At 48.2% G+C, this 13544-nt stretch overlaps 1 protein-coding gene across 1 annotated transcript in view; it reads right to left on the minus strand.

Moving 5' to 3' along the window:
• Positions 1-13544, minus strand: part of SGSM2 (small G protein signaling modulator 2) — a 131768-nt gene that overhangs the window by 106466 nt on the left and 11758 nt on the right. The window contains exon 2 of the mRNA XM_015421912.1: positions 1845-1920. Within this exon, the coding sequence (XP_015277398.1) occupies positions 1845-1920 (76 nt within the window). The remainder of the gene's footprint in view (positions 1-1844; positions 1921-13544) is intronic.

The following is a 13544-nucleotide window of genomic DNA, read 5'->3' on the forward strand; positions in this document are numbered from 1 at the left end:
TCTAAGTGGCCTCTCAAGAGTGACAGAAAAGGCTTCAAAAACAAGCCACATGTTGCCCCCGAGCAAGAAGCCCTGAGCTGGAAAGTGAACACTAGAACCTCCACATTCAGAAGAAATGGTCCTCAGAATTCTACCTGCCGGGGGGGGGGGCACAGGATGGCTTTGGCCTCCATGTCACTGAAGGTCTGTTAAGAAAAAGAACTATCTGCCAGCGTGTTTGTTGAACTTGAATCTGGAAGACTCAGGGCTGAATCCTCACTCCACCCTGGCATCCGGAACATAACCTTGGGCCAGTCGCTCCCTCTCTCGCAGCCTAACCTGCTGACTCACAAGGCTGCTGTCAGGATAAAATGGAGGAGGGGTGAATTATGTTCTAAGCTGTTCTGCATCCCCCTTGGGAAGAAAAGTGGGGCATATCCAAATTAATCAGATAGCTATACGTGACCATTATCCATCCCCCCCCCCCTCTATATCCTTCTTCCTTGACATTAGTCCTGCCTGGGTGTCATGGGCTGGGCTGGTCCAGGAGCCAGGTCCGGTCCAGGGGTCATAGCCTGAAGAGGCAGGACAGGAGCCGAGTCGAGGGTCCAAGAGAGTGGTCGTCTGAAGTAGGAGGTCAGGAAGCCAGGAAGCCAAACAGGAGCGAGGTCCGAGAGCAGGAGCCGAGGGTGGATGTGAGGTCAGCATGGATGCGACTCGTTGCTTCCACAGGAAGCCCAATCCCGAGCGGGAGCTCTACAGGCCTCCAGCAGTGCGTCCCTGAGCAGTGGCAGCACTCCTGTCAGTCCTCAGGGCTCGGCACCTGCCTTCTATGCTAGTGTGTTTCTCGACGGCGGGTTGTTAAATCCTTGCAGAGCCACTCCCTCAGCTGAGCCACCCAAGGAGGTGAATCCAGCGGGCTTTCCGTTTGCACCTGGGCCTCATTGGCCGCTGCAGGACCAGGTGTGGGGTTACTGACTCCGGTGCTGGTGGGGGCAAGCTTTCAACTCCTGAGGAGTCAGAGGGGCTGACCTCGCATCCACCCTCGGCTCCTGCTCTCGGTCCTCACTCCTGTTTGGCTTCCTGACCTCCTGCTTCAGACGACCACTCTCTTGGATCCTCGACTCGGCTCCTGTCCTGTCTCTTCAGGCTACAAATCCTGGACCGGACCTGCCTCCTGCCTCCCGGACCAGACCAGCCCGTGACTTCCAGCTCTGGCAATGCTGGCAACTCCAGCTGCATTGCTAACTCAGGCAGGGGCCCGGTGGCGCCAACGTCACTGCCCATGACACTGGGCTACAGTTCTGTTCTGCACCCAAACTTCCTAACCCCCCCCAAACAATCCAAGGCAAGCAAAGTGCGCAGATGTGGCTCTTTGCCTACCATGTTCTGGACACCAACGCTTGTTTTTTGGGGGGCATCTAAGCTCTTACCCACTTTTCATAACTGCCAGAAGCTAAAAATTTGCACCACCAGACAACTAAAAACCCATGAGTGAAGAAGGTGGAGAAGGGAAAAATCTGAGCTATGCTTAGAATCAAGGGAAAGATTTAATGGGAGCCCCGCAGGATCAGCCCAAAGGTCCATCTAGCTGGTCTACAAGCAAGACACAGCAGCCCTTGTTGCCGCCCCCCACTCAACCGGTATTCAGAGACAGACTGCCTCTCAACACAGAGCCTCCACTCAACCTTCATGGCCCACAGCTATCAGTGGAGTTGTCCTCCATACATACGCCTAAGCCTGGTTTCCAGTCATCTGAGCTGCCAGCCATGCACAACCTCCTGTGGCTGAGAGTTCTGCAACTCAGCCACACTTTGTGCAAAGAAGCACCTGTTGCTTGTCATTAGCGGTTGAGGGCCACTTACCACAGAGTGCAATGACATGGCTGCTGTCCTCGTGCACAAACTTCCGGGTGACAGCCTCTTCCATAATCTGCTTCACCTGGAAAGGGAGCAAAAAAATCATTGAGGGCAATTAGCACTCTCTGGCCACAGAAACACAGGTGGGATAAAATCAAAATACCTTGGCCGTAGGGTTTTCCTCCTATGTTAGGGGGCTGCACCCTATGGATCCAGGGCCATCTGTGACTCTTTTAAGAAGAAAATACAATTTTAAATGTTGTGGCTTGTAAAAAACAAGATCCATTCCAAGTGGAAACTACGCCGCTCCAGATAGTCAGCCTTTCGGACCTGTTCCTTCATTGGGTAAACCAGGTGTCTTCTGCAAAAAACTGTATATGAACAACACTAAGAATCACTTTAACCTACTACAAAATGCCATCTTATTTTTTACAAGCCACAATATACAGATGTTTGGACTTCAATTCAAAGACTTGTGAAATTTATATAAGCAATGCTTTTCTTTTGTGTGCTTGTTTTGTTAATGAAGGAAGTCTGCCGCTTTAGAGATGTGCCGTGATTTATTGTCAGTTTGAGTTTGTTACCACCCACTTTTTGATAATTGCTCTTTACATCATTTATGATTCTACAATAATATGTATGAATTTGGTCAAATTATTGACGTTGTGGTTCCTATATAATTATTATGGCATGTATTTAGCGTGCTTTGACTACAGATTTGTTTGAGATTCTGCTGGTTGTTTTTCTGTAGCCCCCTCCCTCTTGCTACCACCCGTATTTGGGCTGTGGAAGTTTTATGGATTCTTAATACACATGTCAATTATCAGTAATGTCGAGGTACCTGGTTTCAGGTATGCGAAAGCCTTTTCTTGTGCTGTCCCATTTTTGGTCTCTTGCTCTGAATTTTGATGCTGTTTGGCTCTTGAATTAGAAAATGCTGCTGCCCCCTGCCCTACCTCTGTCCTCCCTCCCATCAGGGCAATGAAAATTAATCTTGCCCTAACCCATCCCCCACCGGACTGCTGCCATCTAAAACAGAGACGAGGAGGACAATGTTGTAAGCTGCTTTGGGTCCCCACTGGGGAGGAAGGCTGGGTGTAAATAAAGGAAATAAAAAAGTGAGCAAGGCCACACTGGAGAAGGCGCTCAATTGGAGGCCAGGGCTCCATGGCAGAGCGCATCCTTTGCATGCCGGAAGGTCCAGAGGTCAGCCCCCGGCACCCCAAGCTGAAGGGTGAGAGACACACACACAGAGAGAACACGTTTGGCTCTGCAGAGGTCCTTGGGCAGACCCTCAGAGGCCCACAGAGCAGAGAGCACTGAGCTCCATGCAGGTTTTTTATATCTGTTCTTGTGGTTTCAAAACTTTCCTTGGAAAAGATTTTTCCACACCAGGTTTTCCTTGCAAACACACATCTGGGACTCCACGTGGGGACATGGCAAACACTTCCAAGAGCCAGGACGGTGCTGAAACTGGGGAGATGCAAATCCCTTGGCCAGTCACCTCCTCTCAGCCTAACCTTATTGGGCTGCTGTTCTGAGGGTAAACTGGAGGAGGGGAGAAATGCATAGGCTGCTATATGCTTCTTGGAAATGAGACATCAGAAAACTCGCAGGTAGGAAAAGGCGTCATTTATACCCTTTCCCCACTCCTCCGCTTGAAACTTCTCCCTCGTAAAGTGAAATATACTGGGTTCAGACGCGCAGAGTTATCAGCTCATAGTTTATTTGTGATTTCAGCAAATAAAAAGAAGACTAAGGATCCCTGACCATGCAAAAGGTTACACCCCAAACACACACCCACTCCCACGACAGGCTATTTACACTGCATGGTTATTCCACTGGTCTGTTCTAGGATCCCTGCCTCCCTACTGGTCCATTCTCAGATACTAGTCAGCTATTGTTATGGATCCTCAAGCTCTGTCCGAATGAACCATCAGCCGAAGTATGGTCTAGGCGCAATACATTACATGAAGGATGTCCTTTTGTTTTGTTTTTTTTAAAAGGGGTGCTTGTCCAGGTTTTATCACCCATTGCACTGTTTGGAATACTAACCGAAGGCCTAACTAGACACAGCAAGAGGAGGATCCACACAGACACACGCCCACCTGCTTGCAAACAGCAGCCAGAGTGGAAGGAAACCGTCCTGGGAAATGCTTTCCGCATGGCGTGGGAGGGGACAGGGGGTTCTTGTCCCCTTGCCCCCACACTCTGCTTGTCATCAATGGCTGTGTCTCTCCATTTAAGACAGCAATGCTGCAATCTCACGCATTCAGCTACTTGTCAAGCACAGAAAGAGGAATCCAGGCTCATCCCACAAGGACACGAGTTTCCTGAAAGATGTTTGCCGTGACCTTTTGAGCGCATTAAGAGGAGGGCTGGGCAGTGCAGGGTCAGAGCTGCGATGGGGGGTGGGGGGCCTTGCCATAAGGGTCCTTCCGCACTGACATTTCGCAGCACACCCCTCGGCTCAAATGGCTTCCAACACGGTCTCACTTTCCCGGTGGATCAGGAAGCAGAGGACACCCGGCAGTCTGTGAAGACGTGGGGGAGAAAAGGGCACGGCCGGCTGGGGGGCCAGGCGCGGGGGAGGGGCAGGAGCAGAACCGCTGCGGGAACAGCCCTCACCCTCAGCTGTTTTGGTGCGCGGTTAAGAGCAGCGGACCCTAATCTGGAGAAGTGGGTTTGATTCCCCCCCCTTCTCCACCTGCAGCCAGCTGGGTGACCTTGGGTCAGCCACAGTCCCCTCAGAGCTGTTCTCCCAGCCCCACCGACCTCAAGAGGGTGTACGCTGTGCGGAGAGGGAGGGAAAGCGATTGCAAGCCACTCTGAGACTCCTTCAGGTAGCAAAGTGCAGGGTATCAAAACCAATTATTATTATTATTATTCTTACTGGGCCTCAGATAAAAAGCTGACCCAGACAAGGGATGAGAGGACATGTCACATTTCAGGAAAGAGTTATTAAAAGCACTGAAACTTTGGAAGAGTGCGTGGGGGTGGGAAGAATACAGGCAGCCATGTTGGTCCCTGAGGGGGAAGAAAACAATGAAGCAGCAGGAGACCACCTTGGAAGATGAGACATTTAAGTGCCAACTAGATACAACTCTGTCGCTCCCTGAGTTCAAGACCAGACGTTTAGAGCTTCACCAAAGTCTTGGGCGGGGAGTACAATCATGCACAGAGCCTGTGGCTGGGGAAGGCTTTTCTTCACATCAGTATCCCTGATCCAAAGTGCCCACCGAGGGGACTTTAAGCCCCAGTAAGGGAAAACTTGGGTCCCTGTGTTGATCCTCCCCCCCCCTTCTGTGGCCCACAACCACCACCTTTTGAGGTGGTTTAGGCTGCTCCAAAGTCATGTCATGAGTTTTACAGTGGAAGCAGACTTTGAACCCAGGTCTCCTTGGCCAAACTACAATATCCACACTATGGCTCCGATCACACAGCAAAGTTGCCGCAGGAGAGGCACAGAAGGTGGGCGGATTATCCGGGCACGATCACACCCCAACATCTGGGAAGTGGCGCGCACCTGTGGCTTACCGCCGACAATGCACATTTAAAAACTAGTACCTCCAAGGTACTAGTAAACGTTTGCCACGGGCTGCTTCCAGACGCCCGTGGTGTGATCCCGCCGGCACGCGGCATTCCCCTCCGGTCCCTCGTTTACCCGCTGGCACCGAGGGAAGGACCCGTGGTGTGCCGCTGGCCCGTCTGATTGCGTAATCGCGGATCAAACTGCGCCGGGGCAATTAGCCACGATATCTGGCCCGTGTGACCGGGGCCCTATGTTGGCCAAAAGTTTAGGTTAAAACATGGTTCTCATTTAGGGGTGCCAACTCTGGGTTGGGAAATTCCTGGAGATTTTAGGGGGGGAAGGCTTGAGAGGGTGGGGTTGGGGGAGGGACCTCAGGGGGTATCCTGCCAACAGAGTCCACCCCCCAAAGCAGCCCTTGTCTCCAGGGGGACGGAGGTCATCTGGAGACCAGCTGGAATTCCAGGAGATCTCCAGGCTACACACCTGGCGTTTGGCAACCCCCCCTGCTCTCCGGGATAGGGAAGGGAGAGGTTAAGAGTCAGGGAACTGCTCTCTTCCCTGGTGCAGGTGGCATGCTGGTTGGATCCTGTACCAACGTGATCAACCGTTGCACATTTGGAAGTTCTGTGAACAGCCTGGCCAAAGCCCCCCTAGCGAAAGCAGGAGCGCTAACAGCTCTTCTGACGCAACTGAACAGCAACCCGACACTCGGCAAACAGCAGTTGCCAGCCGCTCTCTTCTTCCCGACGACACAGCCGGGGTTCTGACGTGCCACCAAAGAAACCCTCCACGGGGCAATCGCCTGGAGAAAGGCGAGAGGCAGGCCAGCCTCACTCCCTTACACAAGGGCTGCGTGGGCCTCTGGGAGATGCAGCCACGCCCTCTGGAGCAACCACCGCTGTGTGCGTTGTGAATGCACTGTGAAACACGGCTCCAATCTCAACAACACAAAGCTGCAACAAGAGACCGCATTACCCAGCAGACAACACATTCTACTTGTGCATGTAGCTGAAACGCACCGTTTCTACCACCGGGACAGATCGATCACCTGAAGAGATGATGCAGGCAGTGCTGGAAAAAAGCAACTCTTTTTTTTGGGGGGGGGGGGCGGACAGACAGGGCTGTGGCTTCATTCTCTCTCTTGGGCAATGGCTGCGGATTCCTAAATCCACACCTCGGACCAGGATGGCGGGAAGGATTTCTGACTTATACCTTGAATAAAATTTTGTTGGTCTTCACGGTGCCACTGGAGTCAACATTTGATGTGGTTTTTGTCAATTTCCACCAGAATTATCAAAATACATTAAAACTGGAAAGGATCTGATCACTTCGATAGAAGCGACAGTTAGATGCATTTAGCACTGTAGCCATGTACAACTGCGTTTTCGGAACACCCTTCTGTAATTTGCACAGCTAAGAGCCTTCATGTAAAGCCACTTGTCTGCATTATACTGCAGGCATCAAACACTCAAAAACCCCACTTAGCCCCTACCCACTTCCTAGAAACACCTGGCAGGTGCCAGGACACCCAGGAGTACCAAATGGGGATCCATGCCAGGAGTGGGTCAGCTCCGACGGCCCCCTGGAAGAGTATCGGTGGGCCGGTGGCCTGGGTGCTGCCCCCTTCCACCAGGGGCCCCTCACTGGCAGTCGCCCTTCACAAGAAAAGGTTGTGAATTTGATCACTTTAAATACTAAGAGATCTGATCAAGTTGCCATTCACTCACTCGATGCTTGTGGCAGAACGGGCCGGCTCTAGTCTGTAGGCCCTGTTCCACTCTGTTCCACTCTGTCCTCCAAGGTTTTCCCAACATTTGGAGAGGCTTTTCTTCCACTCTTGGATAGGCCGCCGCCGCCACCACCTGACCTCCCAACTTCTGCGGCCTGGCCTCTGTGTCTCCCACTGCCTGGTTACCACGGGGACCGTTTACTGCCTTGTGCGCCTCTGGAGGAATAGCCACTTGCCAACTGCCTGCCTTCCCCCCCTGGCACTCCTTTTAAAATAACATGTACAAGACAGTGGAGGTCTATGTGGTACTGAGAACCACTACGAGCAACAAATGTTATAAAATATTTATTAAAGAGAAAATGTTCACAAGCATACTTTTACCACAGCACCAGATTGAGCAATGGATTAAAAATAAATGGGTAAAACACAATTCCTCTGTCCCCCTCTCTATATATGCCCTTTCAGATTTTGAAGTATAGGACAAACTCCTTAGCTTATGTTACAGATCTCTACAGAGTTACCATTACCTTGCAGCTTTCTCCAGCTCTTCAGGCCAGCACATGCTTAATGGCCGCTGCCTCCAGACCAAGAGTTCTGTCTGCTCTGATGGACTCGGCATAAAAAAAGAGCCTTCTTCCTTGCTTCCAGGAATTTTATATTCTTTCCCCTCCCACTGACCCAGTTAGGCCAAGTCAAGGAAGCTTTTCCTGAAACCTCCAGAAATTTCTTCTGAAGTCTTTCTAGTCTTAATTCCTCATTACTTCTGTTTTTTCCTTCTTTTTCATACTATGTTTGTATTGTATGCTGGTCTTAAGACTGTAATAATAAAACTTCTCAACTACTGGAGAGTCTTAATTCCTCCAAGTCTGTTCCCTGCATGGGGGGGCAGGGAGGAGACTGGTCCGTCCAATTGTCTCTAGCTAGAGCTATTAGCATTTGTACGAAGGTGGGCTGGGGTAAGTCTGGAAAGCCACTGACTGACTTCCTTGTCCCTGCCTGTTCTCTGCCCAGAGGGGGGGGGGACTTTTAAAAACATAAAGTGAAGGTTTTGCTCATTTCAAACTTCAAAGAAAAAATGCATTTCTTCACAATGCTAAAAAAAGTCTTTGACGAAATATACTGGAAATTTATTTTTGCTACACTGACTAAATTTGGCTTTTCTTATGAATTTTTGAAAAGGATTCTATATTCATCTCCCAGATCTCGGGTCCTGACTAACAGTGTATCTTCCAAGTCATGCCCTCTTGAGAGGAGTACTAGACACAGTTGTCTTCTTTCTCCTCTTATTTTTGTAGTGGAAGTGGTAACATCTGGTTTGTGCTATCAGACAAAATAATAACATTCATGACTTTGTATATAACTCTCTGGAATTTTAAATTATTCTTTGCGCATGTTTGGCTGGAGATCCTGTAGGTTTTTTGTCATTCTCTGGGCGTGGAACAGCAGTCACTGGGGGTATGTGGGGGGAGGTATTTGTGGATTTCCTGCATTGAGCAGGGGGGTGACTAGATGACCCTGGAGGTCCAACTCTATGATTCTGCGTGGCAGAATGTGCCTACTCTGGCCGGCAGGCTCTTTTCCACCCTGCCCTCCTAGGGGTTCCCAACTCCCTAGAGGGGCTTTTCTTTTACTCTCGAGTAGCCTGCTACCAGCACCTGATAAATTTATGGCTTTCCCACTAGGAGGATCAGGACCCCCAGCTCCCCTTCTCAGCGCTGAGGCCTTGACTCTGTCTCCTGCTGCCCAGCACCTGGAAATCACAGGGACAGTTTACTGCCTTGGGAGCCCTTGGAGGATTAGCCACTTGCCAACCCCCCTGGAGCCCCTTTTGAAATAGCATGTCCTAGGTGGCAGGGGTCTATGTGGTACAGAGAACCACTCCCAACATCAAAAGCTTAAAATATTTATTAAAAATAAAATGTTTACAAGCATACTTTTGGCACAGCACCAGACTGAGGAAGGAAAATAAATCTGGTAAAAAACGCAAATCCTCTGTCCCTTTCTGTAGATGTGCCCTAACAAATGTTAAAATAGGACAAGTCCCTTGTAGCTTAGCTAGTTACAAATCTTTATAAAGTTGCCTTTACCTTGGGAATCTCTCCAGCTCTGGAGGCAAGGAAATGGTCCATGGCCATCTCCTCAGACAAGAGATCTGCCTGCTCCTCTCCTGGACGCAGCCCCCAAAGGAAAGAGAGCAATTTCCTGTTGCACTGAGATTTTATCCTCTCTGTCTCCCGTCCCACTCGACCCCATCAGCCCTGGTCGAGGTGGCTTTTCCTCTTGTCTCCAGGAATCTACCTCCTCAGCCTCTCTAGAATTTGAGTCCTCCGAGCCTCTATTCCCTCCTAGAAGAAGGGGGGAGGGCTTGACCCACCCATTATCTATCCAGCTAGCTCTATTAGCAATTGCACAGACTCCCTACCCCCCTTTCCTGCCCAGTCCTTGCACAGAGAAAAACTTTTCAAACACACCATGGAGGCTTGCAGCTTGCCAACTTCCCAGGAGAAAATGCATTTTTTCACAGCGCAGACGACCTTTTATTATTTATTTTGGAACCTCAGTCTTCCATTCCTGAATTAATAGATGTGATTAATACTTCGGGAGATTTGTCCGGCTGCTTGATTAACTGGACAAAATATGAGTTGATGCCATTGGGAGACAATATATCACGGAGTGTATTCGTTGATGGATACTTTCAGTGGTGCCCAGAGGTTGGAACATTGATTCCTAGAGATATTAAGCACAAGATGATGCTAAATTTTTAACAGATGGGTCACTGATATATCTTTGGATTTGGACAGATAGGTAAAGTAAATACACTCAAAATGAACATTATACCTCTAATAAACTACATTGTTCTACATGCAATTCCTTTTCAGATATCTATACTCAAAAAGTCAATACTTTATTTCAGAAATTTAAGTGAGGTTCGTTACTGCCTCGGATTTCTTTAAAGAGGTTACAACTCCCATTTAATGAAAGAGGATTCGGTTTTCCTGATCTTAGTTTATAACATCAGGCATATTTGTCAACTTGTATTAATTATTGGGATTGCTCCTTTCAGTTGGACTATTCCTCTTGGGCTATTTGGGAGAACTCTTGTCTGGTGCATTAGGGCCTATTCATGCTGAAATAGATCCTGTTCCTCTTACAAGTTCTGTCATTAGAGAATTATGGCACATAACGTCACAATGTTTTATATACCAATTTGGCCCATTTTCACATGCTAAATTAGCCAATCCAGATCTAAACATTAGAAGAAATATTTTTCATGGACAGATGGGGTTTTTTAATGTTGGACCAATTAAAATAGACTATGACAAGTGTTTGTTATTTTCTTAGCTGAGGTTTAGATATGACCTGTTAACCTCTGTTGAACAGCAATATTTACAATTGCAAAATCTGTTGATATCTAAATACAGCCCTGCAGCGCTACATGTTACAGAATCTCCCTTACTCTTGGAAATTCTCATTCAATCAATGCAGAAAATGAAACCAACAATATTTGTTTATAAATATTTGATTTTTGTTAATAAATATGATACGCAGAGTCTCAGGAATGAATGGAATAAGGAGCCAGATTGCCCTATTTTGCCAAAGCAATGGGATATGGCCCTTATACCTACTGTTCCTACAGACTTCAAGTTGCAACTTATTCCACAAAAAATTATGCTTAGGATATACTGGACACCACAGCACCTTTTAAGTAGAGGACTAAGTAAAGTGTCTAATTGCTGGTGTTTTAACATACAAGACGCAGCTCTTGAACATATGCTATGAGCCTAGTGTTCCCTCTAAACTGAGTCAGTGTGAGCTAGCTCACAGTTTTTTCGCTTCTGGCTCACACATTTTTGTCTCAGCTAAGGAAGGAGGGCTCCAGAGCAAACGAATTGAGGCAGCAGCCCAATCGCTCGCTCACAACTTCAATGCCAGTAGCTCACAAAGTAGAATTTTTGCTCACAAGACTCCACAGCTTAGGGGGAGCATTGTTTGAGCTTGTCCAACAGTCACTCTTTTCGGGAGGAAGTAATTACTAACATCAGTTTTGCATTAGAATATTCTTTGATATTTGAAGATGATTATGCACTTTTAAACTATTTATCTGTTTCCTGGAGGCTAGATGGTGGTCAACAAAAATGGATCCTTTGTGCCCTTATACTGTTGCTAAAAGAACAAAGTTTGAGGCCGATGGCAACTTTAAGGCAGGGTTGCCAATCCCCAGTTGGGGGCAGGGGATCCCTGGTTTGGATCCCCTCCCCCCACTTCAGGGCTATCAGAAACTGGGGCAGGGGAATAGCTGCTGGGCGCTCCATTATACCCTATGGAGACCAGTCCCTATAGGTTATAATGGAGAATCGATCCATGGATATCTGGGGCTCTGGGGTGGCTGCTTTTTGAGGTAGAGGCATCAAATTTTCAGCATAGCTGCTGGTGCCTCTCCTCAAGTTTCAAAAAGATTGGACCGGGGGGGTCTAATTCTATGAGCCCCAAAAGAAGGTGCACTCATCCGCCATTATTTCCAATGGAGGAAAAGCATTTAAATGGAACAGGGTCCCATTCAATGCAACGGTAGCTTACACAGAACTCACTTTGGAGTTCCCTCTTCCAGGGTTTACCACAGAGTTTCAGGTCAATCCTAGAGTGTTGTGTCAATGCAGTGACATCACTTCCTGATTTGTGCCAACAGTGACATCATGGCACTGATGTACCGCTAATCATCAGGAGTCCCCCACATCTCCCAGGGGTTGCTACCGCTGGATTGGCAACCCTACTCAAGACTTGCAGTGGACCTCTAGAGTCTCAGGCAGAGAAGGATCTTTACTGACACCTCCTGCTCAAGATTCCTTGAGGTGCCAAGGATTGAACCCAGGACTGCCTGCACGTAAAGCAGATGCTCTATCACTGAGCAACAGCCCAAGAGGCCTGGATTGCTTAGGCCTATCCAGGGGCACTGGAGCGTCTGTCAAGCCCCGGTGTGTACTTTCCTTGGTCCTCAAACCCAAATCATTTCATCTGAAACAAACGTTTATAATCCACATGGCAAACAAAGCAGCTAACTACAATAAAAGAAGAAGAAGGAGGGAAAGAAGAAGAAGAAGAAGAAGAGATTGGATTTATGCCCCGCCCTTCACTACCCAAAGGTGTCTCAGAGCAGCTTACAACTTTCCCTTCCCCTCCCCACAACAGACACCCTGGGAGGCAGGCGGGGCTGAGAGAGCTCTGACCGAAACTGCTCTTTTTCAAGGACAGCTCTTGTCAGAACTACGGCTTGCCCAAGGTCATCCAGCCAGGTGCAAGTGGAGGAGTGGGGAATCAAACCCGGTTCTCCCAGATTAGAGTCGCACACTTAACTACTACACCAAAAAGGTTCCTCTTCTAAAAAACCCTCCCATTAACAACTCAGTTACCATTTCAAACAAAAAAGTCCACTGATTGCCACCGAATGCCAAGTGGACAAAAAAATATGGTTCAGTCAGGGAGTTTCCCAGCGGGGGGGGGGGAGGGTTTGTCCACTGGAGGACAACCAATTAGATAGGATTACCTGCCTTAAGGCTGGTCCTGGCATCCCCCAGAGTTACAACTCATCCCCAGGATACAGCGATCAGTGCCCTTGGAGGAAACGGCAGCGTCAAAGGGCAGACTCTGTGGCACAGGAGAAATGGAAGCCCAGGAGTGACATCACAGCCCCACCGTCTCCCTCCCCTCCCCAAACACCGCTCTACTGAGGTACTGCCTCTATATCTCCAGGAATTTCCCAAGCTGGTGTTGGCAACCCCACTATCAGGATTAGAGAGAAATGGCAAGTTCTGTTGGAAGTTCCAGATGCAACGTCCCCTGCCTCAGACCTTCAGACGGAGTGGCAGGAGAGGCTAGACAGCTGGACAGGCAGACTGACCTTTCTTCCTGTCTCTACTCTTCTGCCACTGTCCTCTTTTTTTTTTTGGTAATTTTTATTGTAAGTTTCGTAAACATTAAAGTGACACATCAATGCAAAACATTTTGCATTTTACGGTGCAATATAGTACAACTAGGATAAAGCGTAATGAAATTGAGCAGTTTAACAAAACTACCTATGAACAATCAATCGACAGTGTATTTCCATGTGGAGATGAGTCCCAGATTTCTTCTTTAGTGCTACTTATAGTACATTAAAGCGTCATAAAAAATGGGAACTCATATCGTTAAGGTAGAGAGAAAATATTAAAGCAATAGGAATACAATATGGTACACTTTTTGAGAGTGTCAGTGTTTAGAGCCATTTCTGCAATTGTTTCCAATCTGGTGATATGAATTCATGCCGTGATATAAATTCTAATATCGGGAACCATTTGCTATCAAAATTTGTTTTGACTGGTTTCAATAGGGATTTGTTAATTTTGTCAGAGATATTGTCCATCAAGTATGTCTCCCACAGTTTTCTGAACCACATCTTCAGGTTGGGGGG

Source organism: Gekko japonicus, unplaced genomic scaffold (assembly GCF_001447785.1).
Source record: "Gekko japonicus isolate JY-2015 unplaced genomic scaffold, Gekko_japonicus_V1.1 scaffold43, whole genome shotgun sequence".
In the NCBI taxonomy this organism is placed as follows: Eukaryota; Metazoa; Chordata; class Lepidosauria; order Squamata; family Gekkonidae; genus Gekko; species Gekko japonicus.